The sequence below is a fragment of the Sebastes umbrosus genome, chromosome 3, assembly GCF_015220745.1.
Source record: "Sebastes umbrosus isolate fSebUmb1 chromosome 3, fSebUmb1.pri, whole genome shotgun sequence".
NCBI classification, from domain to species: Eukaryota; Metazoa; Chordata; class Actinopteri; order Perciformes; family Sebastidae; genus Sebastes; species Sebastes umbrosus.
In genome coordinates this window covers 8,714,272-8,736,530 of record NC_051271.1, presented here as the reverse complement: position 1 = coordinate 8,736,530, position 22,259 = coordinate 8,714,272, and the positions used below count along the sequence as shown (strand labels likewise).

The 22,259-nt window shown below is 42.1% G+C and overlaps 1 protein-coding gene across 4 annotated transcripts in view; it reads right to left on the bottom strand.

The window, feature by feature from the left end:
- Positions 1-22,259, bottom strand: part of sept9b (septin 9b) — a 91,853-nt gene that overhangs the window by 55,149 nt on the left and 14,445 nt on the right. The window contains exon 1 of one of the 4 annotated variants that reach the window (XM_037764425.1): positions 20,524-20,641. The exons of 2 other annotated variants lie outside the window; for them this stretch is intronic. In XM_037764425.1, the coding sequence (XP_037620353.1) occupies positions 20,524-20,545 (22 nt within the window). In that variant the 5' untranslated portion in view covers positions 20,546-20,641. Of the gene's footprint in view, positions 1-11,058; positions 11,285-20,523; positions 20,642-22,259 lie in introns of those variants that run through there. One more of the 4 variants, XM_037764423.1, reaches the window with a different exon arrangement.

Sequence of the window (22,259 nt, the reverse complement as noted above, 5' to 3'; positions counted from 1 at the left end):
ACGGCAGCGCATCAGCGCTTTACTGCTTCTGTTCTTACCTTTCACAAAAGAATCCCTAGACATAATAGGCTGCATCACTGCAAATCAAGGGGAACTTAAATTCACTCAGAGCACTTCACTAAGAGGCAACTCAACAAAATAGCTTACAATATGTATTTATCACAAAAATACATTTCAGTATTTATTATGGATCCACCAGCTGGCATTAATTGCACGTTTTAATTGTGCGTAATTAGCGGCACAGAGAAAATGACATGAGTAGTGTCCGAAAGTGTTTGTTTTTTTCATTTTGCCGATGAGCTCACATATAAACCTCTGTATAGAACTCCCTGGATAGAGAGGAGGGAGTAATGAATGAGTGAATGTTTTCGGACACAGCCACAGTTTTGTTTTGGTAAGGGTTCACAAGCCAAACTTCATAAACTTTTGCAAATGTTATTTTTAATGTAAAATCTGAAAAGTAATTAGTAACTGCAACTGCCAAATAAATTTAGTGGAGTACATATCACAATATTTCCATCTGAAATGCACCAGTGCTTAAAACAGAACACAATATATTGAAAGCACATTGACTCTGTAAACCACGTTGAGCTCATCTTTCCCTTATAAACCATTTATGGGTCAAGATTGCTGTTTATGGGAAGTGGGAACAATATCATAAAATATTCATCAAAAAGGTCATACCAATTAACTGAGCAGTTAACAAAGCGAATTGGTTTTTTTCTAAAAGGCATTATGAACAGTATGCAAGTAGTAAAGAGCCTGCGGTTTGAGGGTGGGGTGAAGAGGCAATTTTGGTGGCAACACAAAGGAAACAGCACGCACTAGTAGCCATTAAGCCCACTTATCTAATTTCATAACATCCCCCCATCACCAGCGGCAGGTTTTTTTTTGTTGTTTTGTCATGACTTTGAGGCTACGTGTGTGGTGCACTACAAACTAAAATTCTAGGGTTTTACAACAGAGCCATTCGAAGCGCTTCACAACATGTTACAATGCACGCAATCAGCCAAGCATTGTTCCCTGCCAAGCGTTTTAGGCACAAAAACTCCCAAGTCTCCCTGTTTGTGAGCAACACGAGCGCAGAGATAGAGGCACATCCTTCCCCTCGGTTAGTTGTGATGTGAGAAAATAGCTGCACTGTCCAAGACGAAGATACTGCAGGATGGGATCACCCCCTGGGAGGAGAGCACTGGCTCAAAGTCAACTTGAATTTGACTCCCATCGTGGAGTTGCTGTGCCAAGCCAATGGCCAGGAGCTGGTATCATAATGACACACTAGTTAGACCAGTCCCGTCACGCACACCCTTAAGAACATCTCCTGTTTCCTGCAATCCTAAAACGCAGCGCTGATTATTTGATCTGCTTGTGGCTTGCGGTGCGTCTGCGTGTGCACGTGTCTTTATGTAACTGTATGTAGTTTTGTTCAAAGCTTGTGCTTGTAAAAAAAAAAAAAAAAAAAAAAGTGTGTGTGTTACGGGAATGTATACGTGTTTATTTTTAAGCGACTACAACCACAGGGAGGGGACCGTGCCCCAGTCCCACTGCTCTCTGTGTAAAAGTTGAAAACTCTGTCAGGGGATGCGGAGCTCAACACAATCACATCAAAGCTGTCTCCCCCCGACACATACACATACACATCAGCCAGCACTGCTAATCTAATTTACTGCTATAAGCTGCTTCACTCCAACATGGTTGACATTTGATACAATTTACCCCCTAACATAAAAATCAGGCCCGAGCCAAAGTATTATTCTGTTTTCCGGTTAGTCGGACACACCAAGGACGCTCTTGTTCACCACGGGAATAAATGGATCTACACTCACGTCTTGGAGTTTATGGTGATTTGTGGTACACATCTCCTTTACCCTCCACTACTCCCTTTATGTAGACGTTAAAGCACAGTTACCTTTCATCTTTGGCATTCTTGCACTGTAGAAGACTGTTGCTGAGGCTGTAAGGCTAGCTTTACATGTACTGTACTGTATATTATTTGTGGAAAGCATGACATGTCCCTTAATAAGCACAAAAAAGGTCTTAGTGTTAGAAACACATACCCAGTTTAACATCATTTTCTCACACTCCTCGTCCCTTACTTTCTGTGCTAAAGTTCTGAGTTCATTACCCAGTAAGGCACCGTAAACCAGCTTTAAAATCCACCCTTTGATAGATATACATATAAAAGAATTACACACAATAAACTTGCAATTTGTAAGTTGGTTTCCAAACCCATATTGCCACTGGACTGTGTCCTTCTTACCGCTGCGTCTTGTGCTTTTATGATTGCTGTGAGGGAGTCCAAGGTTGTGGCTACTTTCAACTCTGGCCAGAGAACAGGTTGCTCTGCCAAAATGCAGATGCAGATTTCATAAGGAGCTGCAAGGTTGTGATGCACCCTTTAAAGGGGACATATCATGCTCCCTTTCAGGTTCATACTTTTATTTGGGGTTTCTACTAGAACATGTTTACATGCTTTAATGTTAAAAAACTAGGGCTGTCAATCGATTAAAATAGTTAATCGTGACTAATCACAAATTAATCGCACATTTTTTATCTGTTCAAAATAAACCTTAAAGGGAGATTTGTCAAGTATTTAATACTCTTATCAACATGGGAGTGGGCAAATATGCTTGCTTTATCCCAATGTATGTATCTATTTATTATTGGAAATCAATTAACAACACAAAACAATGACAAATAATGTCCAGAAACCCTCACAGGTACTGCATTTAGCATAAAACAATATGCTCAAATCATAACATAGCAAACTGCAGCCCAACAGGCAACAACAGCTGTCAGTGTGTGAGTGTGCTGACTTGACTATGACTTGACCCAAACTGCATGTGATTATCATAAAGTGGGCATGTCTGTAAAGGGGAGACTCGTGGGTACCCATAGAACCCATTTCCATTCACATATCTTGAGGTCAGAGGTCAAGGGACCCCTTTAAAAATGTCCATGACAGTTTTTCCTCGCCAAAATTTAGCGCAAGTTTGGAGCATTATTTAACCTCCTTCGTGACGAGCTAGTATGACATGGTTGGTACCAATGGATTCCTTAGATTTTATAGTTTCATATGATGCCAGTATCTTCACTCTGGCTTAAAACTTTAAAACTTTACAACCTAAAAATCACAAGTTGCGTCAATGCGTTAAAGAAATTAGTGGGGTTAAAACACATTTGCGCTAACGCATTATTATCGCGTCAACTTTGACAGCCCAGCCAAATCTGAATGGTTTGTTGAATCACATGTTTTCTTATTTCGGCAGCCCACAAAAAACTGACTGGGTTGTCTTATTTCACAGTTTGTGGGTTGGTAGGCACTCCAGATACCCAAATGTATGTGCACAAGCACTGAAAAAGTACATTTTCCATGATGCATTCCCTTTCAGACTGTATTGTGTAACGAGCGAGGCTCATTCTAACATCCTCTGACACTCGCTGTTGAGTTTCATTACATTGTGGAAAAGCTGTGAGAATTTAACGGCAGTGATATCAAGATCCATATTCACAAGTTTTGCCCGAATAAGATCCGCTGAACCAAGACGTTGTTTTGCCAGTGACCTGTTAAGTGATCTTGGATTAGTATTTCTGTTCTTGGCTGCTTTGTGATTATATGGCCACAGGCACGGGACCACAGAAGAGGACTTGAGTGCTTTCCTCTCGAGCCGTTTGTTTGTATTTAGAGGCCGTGCAGTCAAGTGTGTATGATTTAAGAGCGGAGATGAATTTGAGTCTTTCTGTGCTTTAATGTTGTCTGGGAGAATGGAAAAAGGCATTCAGGGCATCTCTCACTTAGATGATCACTCAACTCCTATGTTTTTAAGGACCACGCTTCTTCCCACAGACTCCTCTTGTTCGGCTGAAGCAAAAGGGGGAAATACGTCTTTTGCTTCCATCTAAGATATTCTTTGCATGAATATCATACGTGTAGGATCACGGAGCATTAGGAAGAAGAAGTGTGGGACTGACAGATGGATGAAGGAGTACGGTTCCCAGTGAAACAGCATTCCCAGACTATGAGCTGGAAACGAGAGGTTGAATCCACCTCAGAGGAACCTCATTAACAGCAGCCAGGAGTCTCGTCTCCCCACGTCCCACCACTACCTATCACCCGCCCGGTGTCCGGTATCTCAAGGCGTCTCGTGTGGGAAGATAATGCAGCACAGACAATATAGTAAAAGACTATTGGCGCAATAAAAACAAAGATGGAGGCAGCTGTATCCTCACATTGGTTCATGGTCATTTGTCCTAATACGGCCCAGGTGTTAGGCTAGTCTGCCTCTTTATCATCTGTGTCATCACTTTGCTCTCAAGGACATCCCGACCAATGAACACAAACATTCAGTATCATCTCAGCCCAGATGCACGAGTAGGAGATAGTCGAGCGTTAGAGGGAGGAAAACCAACAGAGAGACAGGAGGGAGAGGAGGGAGAGGAGGGAGAGGAGGGAGGATACACTGGAGATAGAGAGGCAAAGAGGTTGCACGGTGAGAAATGGGGAAGTTAAAACAGGTCAAGACAAAGTTCCCACACATTGTGTTCTCTATCACTGATATTAGTTGGGACTATAGACTGTATATACAGTAAGAAATGAACGTATTCACCGTGACGTCAACCACTGGTTTGTGGACTGCTGTTTTGAATCCTTGAGGCATTTTAGCCGTCGCCATCTTATTTTTTTTGCAACCAGAAGTGACATGAGAGGGTGGAGCTAAGTACAACCAAACGCTGAATAAGACATTTTCAGTCGACCAAAAATGTTATAATTAACTTTCATTAACTGAAAACACACCTGCTTTATGGTTTATTTGACTCTAAATGGGACCATAATTTACTAAATGATCAAGCTGTCTTGAAGAAGACTTGAAACTAGCGACTGAGACCATAAACTCATGTTTACAATGTTTACTGAGGGAATAAATCAAGTGAGAAGTAGGCTCATTTTCTCATAGACTTCTATACAATCAGACTTCTTTTTGCAACCAGAAGAGTCGCCCCCTGCTGGCTATTATAGAGAATGCAAGTTTAAGGCACTTCAGCAATGGCTTCACTTTTCAGACCTGGAGGTTACCCACTGGTTGTGACTGACAGCAGTCAACAAAGATTAACTAATGCTGACGTCCCACTCAAGTCTCCAGGAAGAGCGCCAGGCTGTGAAGCAAATTTTTGTAGCGGCCAAACAGTGGTACTACATCTGCTGTTTCCGTCACGTGACGCCATTGGGCCCAAAAAAGACCCATAGAGTTACATTGAGAAAGAGACGTCCGTAAATCGGCAAATAATTTTTATCGAATACTTTATCACTCAGCAGTCGAGCCGCTTTGGCTCCATGCAGCACTGAGCAACTCTCATAGGAATGAACGAGAGCCTGCCTCCAACGCTGTGTCCAGTTCTCTTCACTTAACTCTCACTACACATCTCTGTTCTATGAAAATATCTTAGGAATGACTCTTCTTTCAGAATATATAAAGTTATATAGAGGGAAAAACATCAGTAGTGTGGACGTGACCAAACAGATGTTTGCACTGATATTTTATTCAAACATCTGGGAAAGTCTGATAAGCTCAGAAAAATTAAGACCAGGACAGCTCAAAGTTATACTAAATCATGATATTACAATATTGAAAATCCCAAATTATTTCCAGAATGATATCTTGAATATATCTATATTGCATTTGTAAAAGCCAGGAATCTATTTAGACTCAACATAATCTACATTTCCAGATGTATTCAATCACTAACAGCACGGTCACGTACGGTTTATTGATTAATTAATTCTGATGACTGATGTGAAGCTGCTGATGATGACACTTCCTAAAAGCCTTCCAAGTGAAGATGTGAAACAGATGTACAAAGTGTGGACTTTACATTAACAGTAGGTCAGAAAACATGACGGTATATGGTGTTTTCTGTTGATGTAAATAAAGATTCAGACCATTATTTTTGTGAATTTGCCTGGCTCTACTTTGCATCTGTAAATAATTGAATCGACAACCTCGTACATGTGTAACTGTTTGAAGCACATAAAAATACAGTTATGCTGTACAGTAACAACAACAAACCCACTGCACCAGTATTTTAATTAATAAAATATGTACTGTACTGTGTACACAGCCTTGAACTCCTAATCTGAGCCGTTATTCTAACCTCAGGCAATAAGTCAAGTGATCAAACACTGGTTATATAAAACCAGTTTATGCATAGTGGAGTTTATCTGATGTCAGTCGCCGCCGAGTACAAGTCGATGTGGTCGAAACCAGGAAAACATCCTATTTGACAAGACAAGGCCAAACAATGAACGATACAATTCCACACTATGGTATTTCTGCTTGGTCAGACGAAACCCTTAATGCTACACTGTCAAACACGCACTTCCTTTCACTGCCCACTGATGGTGTTGGGTTTACTAATGCTGACCCGCAGCAGTACAGCTCGCTGCGTCAGATTTACTGCGTGGTTCCCTGCTGGTCTGGCCAACACCCCGCGTCCAGCACAGAGAAAATCCTGGGAGCGAAAGAGGTGTTTGGTAAAGAGGGAAGACGTGTGATGGAAGAGGGGAGTTGGTGCAGGTCTCGGGTCAAAATCTTCCATTTTCTTCAGTAATGTTAAAGGGCCGGGAAGATTTGGATCCTAATCAGAACCAAGAGGAGATTTCACCCCTGAATGAGGACACCCACACCCACACACACAAAGAGTCATTCAGGCAGCTGTTGACTAGCTGCCCTGGTGCTTAGCTTCAGGCTCTTTAGGCCTCAACCTTTGACAGGTAAAGCCTTGTTCTGTTCCTTTGATCAAGCTCTGGTTAACTATCCACTTCATGAGCAGATTGATTTACAGCAGTGACCAGTGAAGGTATAAAGATGGGGGCTACATTCCACTTAAACATCGGGTCGGTAATGCTGAGGAACTAGCAAGAGTACATTTTAAAAATGATCCAACAGAAAAATCTAGATCAGTGTCACCAACTATTTTCCAATGAAAGCAGCTAGCAGCACGAGCTCCTAAAGTCCATAAATCTAGAGAGAAAGTCGGCAAATCTGCAACACTGATAGTCCGTCCCTTCAGGCCTCCCTCCAAAGCCACTCCCCCAAAATTATCATTATAAACATAAACATATCATGATAAACGTGAACAACGAACATGACTATTGTTAGTACTCACAGCTGTCAAGCTTGTGGAAGAATCTGGTGATGCGCAATGAGTGCACGGGCAGAGTGCGCATAGGCAGGTAGCCCGTCCAATCATTTCATTCGAGCCAAATTAAATGATTAGACGGGTTTATTATAGTCCTGCGACAGCCACAGATACCAGATTTGTTTCTGTTGTTGTTGTGTCAGAGCAAGAGAAAGGTCTGGCTCCACACATTATCATTCTGGTATAGGGGGAAAAAAAACTCTCGCTTGTTTGTATTTCTTTAAACCACTCACAATCGTCTTGGGCGTTCATAAGCACTGGATGCAGCAATGGTGCCCTTGCAAAATAGATAGCGCAGATAGCAAAAGCGGAGGAGAATACCGGCTGAAATAGGCAACCAATGGCAGTCTTACACCCACAGTCTTCATCCGGTGAGTCAGACTAGTTAACACACAGTGTCTGGAGTTTCAATAAAGTTCTGATATGTGTGGGGGAGAGAAAGTTGTCAACATGGACCGATGCAGAAAGGATTAAAGGTGATTAATTAGAACCCAGTGACCTCACAGCAGAAATTGAAATATTCAGACCGAGCACTTTTTTTTTTCTGCATAAATCACACATCCCCACACAGAAAAACATGCTTCAGCAAAAACATTATTTTTCAAGAAGGCAGGACACCAAATCTGCCAGTAAATTACTGGGTAGAGAACATGACGGTGCAGAGCTGTCAGCTCTATCTGCAGTGTGTGCTCGTATCAGAGACAGACTGACTAACAAAAGATTCAGATAAACGATCTGTAAAAATCCAACTTTTACGCAACTGGCGTGACACAGTCATACTTTTTTGTGCCACCCCTGGTTTAATATAGTTCTTTTAATACCAACAGGACCACTGAGACCTGTTAACAAAGTGTTGTATTTATGCATGTAATCCCCACGAACCAACTTAATAACACACCGACCTTTCTGCCAGGTTTACACATTGTACCACACACATGCACTCCCTCCATTTCAATATTAATTTCCTCTCTGTGTCCACGTGCCACACTGGAACAACAGCAAAGCACCTTTAAGCAGATAATCAGTATAAAATACCTTGGATTGGACTCAAAGCTCAGTTTAGGTTGGCAACCATAGCAGAAGCCCGTGTACGACTCTACAAAGTCTCTCTGAATATACAAATATGGGCCTATTCTGGGCTTATCCTCTGGTGGTGACTCATACGTTTAGAGACTTTTTCTACCTTGTAGAAAATCATAACATTGTTTCAGTGTGCAGCTGTTATGGTGGTTTCTATCATCCATTTTCCATAATAGTCCCACACACGAGTCCATCCAAGAGGCATTATTACATCTTTAGTGTGCTCACCAATTACATTACCTATTTCCTCCTCAGTGTGAGATACAGCCCAGTGCAATGTACTGGAAAACATAATGATCTGGGATCAAATGGGGATTTACTCAGTCAAGTGTTTGCCAAGCACCTCTCTCTATAGCTGTTTCTGTGCTGGATGGAAACACCAGAATGGTTCATAATGACCAGTATAATCTACTGGTGGGGTACATTATGGTGGTCTCTATTAAAGGGAAAGTCTATCTGTGTTCTTTTACCTTTTTTTCAAATGGAAACCAGTAACTGAAACTGTTATATCGCTGTCTTCAAAGCCACCAGACTGCATTCACAAAAACGGTTGCCCATCGATCGGTTAGTTTGTTTGTGTTGTTGTGTGACTTCCGGATCCAAACTAACGTGGCGTCCACACAGCAATGCATTGTTTAGCTTCAATGCCGGTACTCCTGTCTGCTTCTCCAAACTGGGAGCGTGCCGACCATCATCTAAGTTCCTGTATGTAATACACTGACTATACTGTACATGTAGCAGCGTCATCATGCAGAAACCTTCGTCAGGTCACATGGGAAAAGGTTTGTAGAAGGGCTTGAAGGGAAAATAGCATTTTGATGCTAAAACGTACACACCTTGACCAAAAGTTGTTTGGATTTGAAGACATAAGGAACACGACTGGGAAGCTACTGAATGATATAAAACCTAAAAGAAAAACATAATAGTCCCGCCCTTTAAGTACAGGATACAGCAGGTGCTATCGGTGTATAGATAGTAGGTACATACTGAATGCTATCTTTGATATTACAAGTACGAGTACATACAGGGAGGAACCTGTTATTGACCTTACTCTAACTAACATTTGGCTTTACTGCCTTTCTATGTCACTCTGAATACAGTTAACATGAACTCCCTATCCACCTATAATATCCCATTTGCACAAAAATGGTCTGCCAGCATATGAGACTGCCTGGCCACCACTGACTGAGCACCAGGTTATTTTTTTACTGTTAATGATCTAATATCATAATCTTCAATACTAAAAAATGACAGCCATGTTTTCTGTTGAAACAATATACTAGTTAATGAAGGGGTAATGTTTGAAACTCACTACTTCATATGGCGTGTTGTACGACCACGACTGAAGGCAAAAGTGTTCCACTCTCTCACTGCCACACTCGTAGGCAGGGCTGAACCATCATAGAGAGAGGCAAGGAAGGACAACCGTTCAAATGAGGATAACTGAGATGTTTCCATAGACATATCCACAGTACTGTAATAGTAAAATGAATATAGAATTGGTCAGGGAAGTTTGCCAGTTCACATAACTGAAGAACAGATGAGGCTTTTCTAATGATGTAAACAAGGTAAAATCAGACTTCTCTGTTCTGCGTAGCCACTTTGACTTTGCTCTTAACCTGATTACGGCAACACTTCAGCTGTTGAAACTGTCACATAAGAACTTCAATCTGCTTTATCTGATTATCACAATCAGATGGAAGTGTACAGTCACAAACAAAACAAGCACACGCAAGCTGACACATCTCAATTTCTCAATTATTATGGTTTTTCGATTCAGTTTTGTAACATTAAACCAGCCAGATTACTTTCAGCTTTTCAAAACTTTCTACGTCAGTCGATATGGCCAAAATCTTTTTCATATTTTGATAACAATATTTATCACGATATAGCATGTTTTCTGGTAATGCAATAAATAAATGGTCTATATGAAATAACCACATGGTAAAGCCTATTTTTGTGTACTCGTGTGTGAATAAAATATATGACAAATGAAAAGTACTTGATAATCATATATTATATTATGTCCTGTTGCCCAGCCCTACAGTCAGACATGAGACAGAGATGACAGCAACACGGATGAATTCACAAGCAAGCTGTCAACAGGTTATTAAATTAATCTGTGTAAACTATCGGACAGAAGTTGTGCTGTCTGAACTGATCAAACACTACTAGTAATATGGCTTAAAAAGCTTAGAGTACTTCCTGTGATGAGAATTGATACTGTTTCTGACGTCTCACAGTGAGCATCAGACCAAACAGCAGCTGGAGGGACGCAGTCTGACCGGAGGAGGAACAGGAAAGAGGTGGGGAAGGAAGACAGACAGAATGGTGGAGGAGGAAGAGGAGGACAAAGGGAACTAATGTCAGCTCAACACACCGGCTTAGAAAACAAAGGAGAGACACAGTTGTGAATGTTGTATCAGGAGGTTAGACAGATGTTAGCTCTTAGAGCTGAGGTTTCCACACTGTCTCCATCGCAGCGCTTTCAGCTGAAGGCTTTCCGGTGCTGGAATAGTGTGGTGTCAGCGCTGTGTTTGTTTCTATTATTGACGTAACTTGGGTTATAATCAATAACAGACTATAGGCTGCAGGGACTTGGCTCGCATGTGCTCACCACCCTGTTTTTAACAGTAACAAGCAGAGACACACACACATGCATAGTACTACACAGGCACACACACACACACACACACACACACACATACATAGATAATTGTTCATTATTAACACTATTCATAAACAGCTGACAGATGGTAGAAGTGAAAGAAATTAACAAACCTTCAAAATCTGAAATAATTCCTTCCAAGTGTGGATTGACTCCAGAATCAGACATTTTTCAGGCATGAAATTTCACCAAAAAAACTTATTTTTCTTTCAACTTTCAAGTGAATTCTGAACAAAATCCAAAATAGAGTCAATGAGAAAACAAGTCCAAGTCGACAACTCTCTTAAAAGAGCAACTTATTTTCTCTGACTTGCCACTAACTTCTCTATATCGCTGCATTCAGACTTCAGAGAGTGCGAAAAGGCAAAGCCTCCTCCCATCTCCACCCCTCCCTGCAGCTAGAAACACACTCCCCCTTCTCCCTCATGTCCTGTGTATGTGTGTTAGTGTGCGTGTGTGTGTGTGTGTGTGTGTGTGTGTGTGTTTCCCCTGCCCCCCACAAACACACTCGTACATGCACATGCAAGCATTCACGCAGACAACAGACCCCCGTCATTCCCCGAGACCCTTCTCCACTAAAGTGGCTCTCAGGTCTGATTTCCTCATTCAGCCTCTGAAGCGGCTCTGACAGTGAAAGTGGACGACATGTCACGCCGCCACTTTATAACCCAGTTAACCCGCAATCAGACGAGATCTTCTGTTACAACTCCTCAAATGGCCAGTTCCACTCTGTCACAGCTACAGAGGGATGGCAGTTTAAAGTGAGAGTTTGAGGCTTCAGTTTTGAGTAAACAACCTCCACAAACTGGCTGACACGATAATTAAAGTGCAGTCAGTTGTGTAGGAGCTGCTTTCCTGTGACAGAAAAGTCTGAGGCTTCGTGGAGAAAGTTGACATTAGGGATATACGACAGCGCCTCTGGGCAATCAGCGGGGGATTCGTGCACCAACGCGCCCTCTGTGACACCGAAGAACATGGGAATTTGAGCCTGGTGGACACAGCTGACCAGGTAATCCAGCACTACTGTTGGGAGGGACATCGACGACAAGCCGGCTTTTGATGTGGCGGGTATGGTTACACTTCATGTCCTTGAAGCTGCTGCGGCCAATTTAGAGACGACAAGAGAAACTGTTGTTGAAAAGATGTTGAGAAAAGTGATGAAATATCAAAGCTGGCCTTGCATTTACTTAACCGCATCCACTGTCTCCCTGTGGGACGGGGCCGCAGTATTTCTTATCCATGAACTGGTGATGCTATCGCTGTAATTACTCATTGGTCATGAGTGAGCGGCTTTAAACAGCTTCCTGTTTGGAGCCAGACGTGACTGTAGATGAGTGATGAATTGTCCCTGATTCTGGGTCAGCTTTACCATTACCACACTAATGGTTAAGGTCAAAACAGTGAATGTTGAAGCTGGTGCACAATCAGCGCTCAAAGGAAACCTAAAACTAAAGCTACGGGCCACAGGAAGCTGGCATTTCCACTTCTTCTAGATAGCCAAGAGATACTGTCACATAGTGTTATCATGATGCTGGAATATCTAACTTTAATACAATACGTTTAAAAATATCAATATTTGATACCATTTTCTGTACCACGGGGAAAAATTAACAACATTAAATTAAACATAAAATAAAAAAAGAAGATAAATAGCAGTGCAAGTATGTGTCAACTCGCTGTTGGAGAGTATCGATACTGTGGAAAATGAGCATTGAAACCGTTTCAAATATTCAGTATCGCTATATATCGTTACTTCGATACCGTCACACATCAGATATCACAAGTGTTTCACCCTTAGTGAAGGCAAAAAGGTACAGCACCAGTGCCTGGCACTTTTATAGCCTGTGAGTATTCAGGAAAATCCCATTTGAATGAAAAGCTCCATTCAAAAGGGGCACTAATAAGATGCCAAGCCCACCCAGTGGCCCCTAACCCTAACACCTGAGAGGTCGACGCTAACACAGAATAACACACACAGAATAACCCTGTGTGTGTTTATGGTGCAGTCTGGTTATTTCTTATAACTGCAACAAGCAAAGGTGTCTTCGGATAAAGGCCAGAGTATGGCACACACAGTATTCGCATTTTACTCTATCTGAACTTTACTGGGTAGACTATCTGTCCCCCGAGACGTTTGTTGTCCTATGTTGTGCAATTAAGCTTTGAGTCACATATTATGCATCATCACCCTGACAGCTGTGTGTGGGCATTTATAGTAAACTAGTGCCGTGCCCGTTGAAAACATGCCTGTTCAGAACAGGCTGAATGCTTGGCCTGTGGTGTTGCTGCTTGCAGCTTTCTCGAGAACCGCTCATCCAAACAACTTCACACTCGACACTGCGCTTTCCTGGGGTCCTCAGCTATACACCTGCCATGACATAGTTGCATCACACACACAAGTCGTGGCTACTCGCGGTCAGAAACACCGGTGTAATACACTTTGGTTCACGGGAAAAACACCCAGATTGGTTACTCGCCGGTCAGAAACATCAGTGAAACACACTTAGAGGAGGTAATTTCCAAATAGGCGTATTAGTCTCTTGCTTAGTCATGACCACCACGGTTATAAAGTAGAGCATGGATCTAATTAGCGGAGGTATTTTGTTGGCGGTAACGGTATTAGTGTTATAAGTTAGAATCAAGTCTTACACCGGGGAAATACAGTGTTACTCACGGGGGGAAAAACACACACACAGGCTTACTCATGGTCGCGCCAGTGAAATACACTCTGGTTCGAGTTCCAGTTGGCTGTCCGTTCATGTTGATTCCAGGGAAGTGAAGAAGAGTTTGGTTGTAAAGTGAACGACAGTCAATGAGCTGCAACCATTCGGAGCGTGTACCCGTTCAGAACGGGACGATTGCTTGGCTCCTGGTATTGCTGCTTGCAGCGTTGTTGGAGGCTCGTGCCCGTTCGGAGCGCAGAGCTGCGGTCTGCACCGCTGTGGACGACATACTCGTCTCAGTCTGCAGAGCCCTGAAGCCTCACTCCTGCTGCTGCACAGAGTGCTGTGTGCTTGTTAATGCAAGGTTTATCAATATGGAACATGTTGCGTGTCCAAATTGCACCAAATTCAATACTGCATGTCTTTATAGTTAGATGTGTTTGTGCATGCAGTGCATGCATGTTTATGGATATACCTCAACAAGCATGTGAAAATGCATCTGTATGTGCATGTGAATTAGTGCACTTTCACATACTGTATACAAGTAGACCTATATATACTGTATAAATGCGTACACTATACGTAACAAAGTGTGTGGGCTCTCTGCGCCCATGCAGGCCCGAGTGGGCTGCACTGTAAACCATATGCCACAAGCCTCTGTAGTATTCAATTAAACCAAAACACACGGTGTGTGAAACACACACCTCCCCCAGCCAGTGTGTATTTATCTAAACATGGATACACACTCTGGGCCGGCTGCTGCGAGGTAAAGCTGAGCGACAGAATGAGGGAACGCTCCAAAACAACATCTGGAGATGTTGTGTGTGTGTGTTGTGTGTTTTTTTTTTGCACCATGAGTAACATTATGTGAATATGTGCCTATGCAAGCATGTGCACATGTGGTTACTTGACTGTAAGTGTGGATGCGGGTGTGTTTGTGCGTCTCGGTGCCCCTGAAATAGCACCGTAAACACAGAGGTCTATGCACATACTGTAGTAGCCGAAATCTGCTTAACCAAAACCATTCAGCCCCATATCTGTATCTCTGTGTCGCTGAGGGAGTCGTGTTTGTTTCACACCTTGTTAATAGCAACAATTATGTGTGTGTGATAGTGTGTAATCTACTTATGAATACACACAGTGTTGTTCCCCCTAAGTAATTTCCTGTTTTCATCAGCGAGGTCGTCAGATTTCATGCTGGATTCATCTTTGTGGGGTTTGTTATTCACTTTGTACCTTGTTAAATTCATTTTTCTTTACAAATTCACTGTATGATTGATGCCTAAATAGCTCCAACTTTATCAATTTTTTCACTGCAATTGATATTTTATTATTAATACATCCCTTTGTTTTTGTATATCAATATATATTTGATACAGGAGTCATTACTATGAACCTCAGATTCTAGGCTTTGTTGCTTGGTCAGTTTAAGACAAACAGGAATTCAGCACAACCACAAACATTTATTGGCAGGAAGTTGCACAAACCCAACCTCTCTATTTGAGTCTTACTTGTTTGCACCAACGAGCTCATGTCTGCGGTTTCAGCATTTATCTAAATGACACCTCTTATAGATGATCAGTTTGACCCACATGTCCAGGAAGGAGGCAAAATTACACTTCCTAATGTTGGTGGAATAAACTCACTTATTGTAGCAGAGTCTAAATAACACGCTGTCACTGCAGGAACATTGTGCAATTAAAGAGGGTAGTGAAACCGCTGCACAAATCCAGAGAAAGAATAAAGAGAAAAGGAGAAGCAATAGATAGTTTTAAGACAGAGCAGCGAGACAGAGGGAGGTAGTTCATTGAGAGTAACACATACGGCCTTGCTTTAAACTCAATTTGATCCATGCCCCACTACTCACATACACGTTTTTATTAATATGACAGTTCTTTGGAAAACCTATTATCCTTGACTCTTTCATAGTAAGCTGTTTTAAATTGGCCTAATAGCTGTGTGGACAGTTTATGCTGGCAGCAACATTGCTGCAGCGGTTTTAAGACTTGGATGTTATTTGCTGTGCAGGAAATTGTCATACTGAGCCCAAATGTCATCTGTATCAGTTATCTAGTCTGCAAGCAAACACCCAAGTATCACATGAACATCCATCTGTGGACAAAGTGCACACCTACAGGGGTGATACCACTGTGAAGATTAGAACGTGCACATTTAGTTTCATGTCTGTTTGAATGTCAGAGGTGATATAAGTATAGATGATGCTCTCACATCTTACCTACTTACTTAGTTTTAAAGCTAGAGTGAAGATACATATCAGATGAAACTAGAAAACCTAAAGAATCCATTAGTACCATGTCATACTAGCTTGTCGCGAAGGAGGTTAAATAACGTCTATGCTAAATTTTGGCGAGAATAACCTGTCATGGCCATTTTCAAAGGGGTCCCTTGACGTCTGACCTCAAGATATGTGAATGAAAATGGGTTCTATGGGTACCCACGAGTCTCCCCTTTACAGACATGCCCACTTTATGATAATCACATGCAGTTTGGAGCAAGTCATAGTCAAGTCAGCACACTGACACACTGACAGCTGTTGTTGCCTGTTGGGCTGCAGTTTGCCATGTTATGATTTGAGCATGTTTTTATGCTAAATGCAGTACCTGTGAGGGTTTCTAGACAATATTTGTCATTGTTTTGTGTTGTTAACTGATTTCCAATAAAAGATATATACATGCACTTGTACAAAGCAAGCATATTTGCACACTGCCATGTTGATAAGAGTATTAAATACTTGACAAATCTCCTTTTAAGGCACATTTTGAACAGATAAAAAATGTGTGATTTATTTGATGTAGTGATGTACTCTTAGTGTCACGTGCTGCAATTTGTGAGCAAAACGTATTTGTTCCATGAATTCATGCCAAAGTCACAAATATAAAATACTTAAAGTTGCTAAATTCGATATTCAGAGCGTTAATATAGCAGCAAAGAACTATTTGCTATATAAAGATATAGAGGAGTAATGGCTACCTGAGCAGAGAATGAAGTCACTCTCCCTCTCTGTATGTGTTGTGATCAGAGCTTCTCTGTGCTTTGTTTACATAGCCGGGCCGGCCGTGCGTGCCTTTTAGTGCATGTGAGCGTGCCCCACTGGCTAGTGAGCCATTATGTTGAGTGTTGTGCGGAGGCAATAGAAATGCTTGCAATCTTGCCTTTATCACATTTCATTTTTAGAAGTTTGCATAAAATATTATTTCGGTATTGTGATGCTTTAAAGAAATACACGTCTGTTAAATACGGTGAGTTAAATGCTGACCATTGTGAGTGCATCTTTTGCATAAAATTCTGTAAATATGTTCCAAAAATGCATTTATCAAAAGTTTATAATGTAATAATACTATAATTATGGACAGACATGTATCTGGTGGCATGAAAAGTAACACATATTGTTGTTTTTGTGCACATGTATTGTGCATGAAATGCAAGATCCCCACCCTTAGCTTGTCTCTGTATTTACAGTTTGACACTAGCTGATTTCCTCTTTGCACCTTGCTGACCACAAACACAGCTGCTTGTAAACAACCACCTGAATGAGCGTTCACTGAGGATCTATTTCTGTTATATCACCCCCTGGCTTGACCTGTGCTTCCATCACGTTGAATAATTTCACCTGTCAGAGATCCTCCCTTGGGTGGACTGAAGGTGGGGCTTCCCGGTCCGTTTCCTGAACTCCCCGTGCTGGCTGCTTTCACAGTCTCCCTCACTTATCATTACGAAATAATAATCTGAGGAACAATATGAGGTGAGATACTGGGAGGGCAGTGGGAGGAGGACGGCGGGGCGTTCACTCATAGAGGATATCCTGTACACTTATTTTATGGAACATGGTGAGCTCTGTGATTTCCTTGAGTTCCTTTAACTCCGGGTTTATGTGTGTTTGTGGAGGAGTGGGTGGGGATCTGTGCACGTGGGTTTTAGGGTGAGAGTATACAGGGCTCTGGGTGGATACATCAGCACTTCTAAAACTGTAGATTCACATGTGAAAAAGAGGGAAAGACTCAAAGAGAGCGAGAGCTCACATACCATTAAAGTACAGTTAAATTAAAGGCCTATTTAAAAGTACCATTGAACATCATGTGCTGCTCTTTATGAGACCAAGAGGAACCAAAATAAGTCAAATGTTGACTTTTAATAGAAAGAGTGATACAAGGCATACTGTAAACTTCTTCCGAGCCACCTGCGAGTCTATATACGTCGGCGCCTCGTTTTTTTTTAGACGTTTCAGCAGACAGGATGTCACAGATGATCGAGGCTGTACGTTTCTGCCTTGTTAGCATTGTGACCCGTACAGACCTCTGCTAGCAAACAAACTTTACCTGCCTCAGAGCTTTCAAACTAATCTTTATTCGCAACTGTCAACCGCAGAGGGCCGACGGGCCGTGTTTTTTTTTCTATTTTACACATACAGTGTGAGCACTCAGGTCGTGGCTGACGATCGGACCGTACAGTGTGAGCACTTAAATGGTGAACTTTGGCTTTACATCGCAAGCGATCTACTCGTACAGTAGGAGTAGGAGTTATACAACAACATCTCTAAAATCGTACAGTGTATGCCCAGCTTCATAAGATACAGTTTTCACTTTGTTCATCTCAGAGTTTTCATTCACATACCTTGAGGTCAGGGGTCAAGGAACCCCTTTAAAATGCCAGTTTTTCCTCACCAAAATTAAGCGTAACTTTGGAACACTATTTAGCGTTCATCCCGACAAGCTAAAATGACATGGTTGGTACCAATCGATTCCTTCACTCAGCCGGGCGTCGGATTGTTCAGAGGTTAATAGTTTATATAATAAAAGATATTTGACGTCCCTGTATTGATAAAATATTGCCACGCAAAATATTGCCATACTGTATCAATTTCATCCCCCACCCCTAAGTGCTACATCATGAATCACAATATTATGTATGATAGAATATAGGGGGGGAAAAGTAGGGAATGTATGGGTCCTGGCCTTCATGTTAACAAATGCGAACAGGTTTTAATCGACTTATTCCCCTAAGGGGAGTGTACAGTATAAACATGTCAAAAACTATCAAAGAAGGTTGTCCAACTTGTAATCCTCAACTCAAACTACTGAATCTCTGCTTTTATTGTTGTCAGTTTGATGCTAAACAGGCCACACAAATACTGCAATTAGTGTCATCTCAGCAGACGAGACAGCGATTTTTTCTTCCTGTTTAATTGGCAGAGCATAAAGCAACATGACACGACGGTTTCTCTCATTTCCAGACTGAATCCCTTTCTTTTCTTTTCCCTTTGTTCTGTATTTTCACGGCAGTGCGTCACCAATTAGCGACTGTCAATGTGGTGACCATACGTACTGGACAGTCATGGCAGATGACACGTCACGTTGAACGTGTTATTTTAATCTTGAGCAGGCTCGGGGAAAAAGCAAAGTAGGAAGCACTTAAGGGTCAAGATGGAGGTGTTGCAGATGACAATCAAGAGGTTGAAAATGCCACCTACAGCCTGAACTCCTATCAAAACAAAGTCTGAAGGGATCAGAGGTGGGGGGAGGTCGGGGCGATGGCTGTTGTCAAGGCAACAGGTCCAAACACAGCACAGGTTGAAAACCAGGAAGTCGCTCAGCCCATGCAGGACTTCCTTAACTGAGAGGAGTGAGGAGGAAGGGGGGAGTGATGCATGCCATAATGCTGCACCACCTCACTTCTCTACCACACGGCCCCAACTGGAGTTACTAAATTCCTCCATTTCTCCCATAAAAAAAATCCCTCTGTCTGCACAATATGAATCATCCACATGGAACATTTCAACAGGGAAATGGTGGCTGCGCAGAAGAGGACAAAATGACACTGCAACACTGCCACCAAGTGGTGATAAAAAATCTGAAAAAAGGGTGCGCGGTGTGTCTGTATGCATCACACGGCTCACCAAACCCAGCCACTTTATTAACAGTCGAATTAAAGGCTAATTTGCAACGTGTCGACCCAGCTTGATGTCCAGCCTTAATCACAGTAAGATGCCAGATTAGTCTTATCCTCTCAGCACAGACTGAACACATATGGGCCCCGAGCACTGAATCTCAATTGGCACTAAACAATTACAATCAATAAAAGAGTGACTTGTTAAAAGGAAACAAGAGGGATCTCTGTTGAGGAATAGTCATGCCAGAAGCTACTGAGAGTTTTTTTAACGCCACATGCGTTTGGGACAGTAAACAGACTCTGATGCACGCTAAACATTCCTCAAAAGAGTACTGCTGTCTGTCAAAAACAAAAAGCCGACATATGAGCTCTGGTTTCCACTCCCCGTAACTTAAAAATAAACCATCTGTGTCAGTCAGAATTAATCTGACAACTGGACTCCTTCTGCTTAAAATCCAATCATGTGGTGATTTAACTCCCTCCGTGTATAGTCGGATCATAGTTTGCGCGTACTGTATGTGGGTCAGCTGTTAAGTCAGTATCCGAACCCGAGGCTGCCAATTACAGCACAGCAGCCACTTTGCACAGTTGAAGATTACGTTTCCTGGATCTGGGAAGTCGTGTTTGACAGCCCATCACATGAGGTTTACTCAATGTTGCTCTGCTTATGGTAGTAGCTACTCAGAAATAGTGTGTGCACTTCACAGAGAGCTTAACTGTGGTGGTTCATTCAATGAGAATGACAGAGGAAACGTCTGAAAAGGTCAGACAACACATGAGAGAAATAAATAAGAGGGGTAAAGTTAACATGTAGACAGACATACAGACACAGAAGAGGTTTCTAAACCACCCTAACTGGTGAAATAAAGCCAACACAACCACGGTAGCTTATAGCTGATTACTGCCACTGCTAAGAAGCGACAAAGAAAAGAGTCAAATAAAGTCCCTCCCAAACAAAGCCTTCTCAGCGTTAAAGTATGAAATAAGTTGGAAAAAGCCACAACTTACCGGCTATTCTGTCTCGCTCCATAACTCAACGGCTACCTCAAATAGCCACATGTAACCTCTGCTTTTTCTCTCCTTGCCTTCCCCTTTTTTTTTTTTCTTCATGAAGACTTCCCCTTTCTCCTAACTTAGTCACCCTGTCCCCCTCTCTCAACCCTCCCTCTCTCTCTCCTCCCTCCTTTTCCTCCCTCCTCGCTCTTACTTCCTCCCAAGTTTTAATGTCTTCAGTCTGTCAGGATAACAAGTGAACGGAGCAGACGTCCGCAGCCATGTGCGAGTCATATGGAGTCGCTTTCTTTTGCCTTCTCTCTCTTGTAGCGCTCGTTCTCTCCGACACACACCAACATGATGCAGGCTGTTATCCCAGATAAACACAAGCTGACACTTTTGTACCTCTGTTCTCCCTTCGCTCTCTCCAATGTTTTCTATTATTCACTAGATACTGAATCTAGTCTCCCTCACACACATACATACACAAAGACGCTCCCCTGACACTGAAGCTCTATTGTGTCTTTGAAATAGATCCTTAACCCTTTGACCAAAGGTCCTAATCTGAAAATAAACTCAGTCCACTTATTATAGAGGAAAAACTCCAGCAGTCCACCAAGATATCCTGCACTATACCAACAAAACACACTCTTCCATGTCATCATCACCTCTAGTCAGGATGTAGAAACCAAGTGGCTACTTCCGGTCTGAAAAGTGAAGCCAATGTGGCCATGAACTTGCATTCTTTCTAACAGCCAGCAGGGGGCGACTTCTCTGGTTGCAAAAATGAGTCAGATTGTATAGAATTCTATGAGAAAATTAGCCTACTTCTAACTTGATTTATTACCTCAGTAAACATTGTAAACATGAGTTTATGGTCTCAATCACTAGTTTCAAGTCTTCTTCAATACAGCATGATGTTCATTTAGTAAATTATGGTCCCATTTAGAGTCAAATAGACCATAAAGCAGGGTATGCTGTAGGGCGTGGCTACCTCGTGATTGACAGGTCGTTACCACAGCGCTGTCCGGTCTGGGAGTTTTCCGTGTTTTCGTCTTACAACTTTCACAGTGTGTTTTTAGCTCATGAAAGTTAATTATAAAATGTTGGTCACCTAAAAATGTCTTATTATATACGTCCGCTTCTTATATACAGTCTATGGTACACATAAAGTCATCATCTGAGTGGACTGAGTATTATTATTACTGAGTTTTATTATATAAGAGTATTCTGTCCCGGGTCCTTGTGTATGATGTGCTTCTTAATACGGTTTGTTTATAATCATAATCAGTGTTATAAGATGTCAACAAGCTTGTTGACATCCCGTCCGTCAGCTGATTGTCTCTCAGCCTCAGCTCTGTAGGAAATGACTGGACATCATGATGTTCATCATGTTGCTCACAGTCTAAACGCATTATCAGCAGAATTTATGTCTGCGGCAAAAATCCCCGGTATTACCAGAGCAGCGCACACGTCATGCTTAGACTCTGATCCTCAACTTGCAGTTGAGACAAGGTCAGGGGCCGCTTAGGGAGCCGTCGTCTTGATGAGAAACTCCCAAGAAAACACAATACGCACACACAATCTTTGTTTTTGTGTCAGGGAGAGAAGGCACAGCTCACTTCCTCTTCCTCTTTCTTACAAGGAACATCCCTCCTCAACTGACATCGGCCAGATTTACACATAGCAACACTAGCAGCAATCGTGCATGCAAACACAGACGGACGACAGAAACACACACAATCTGGTAG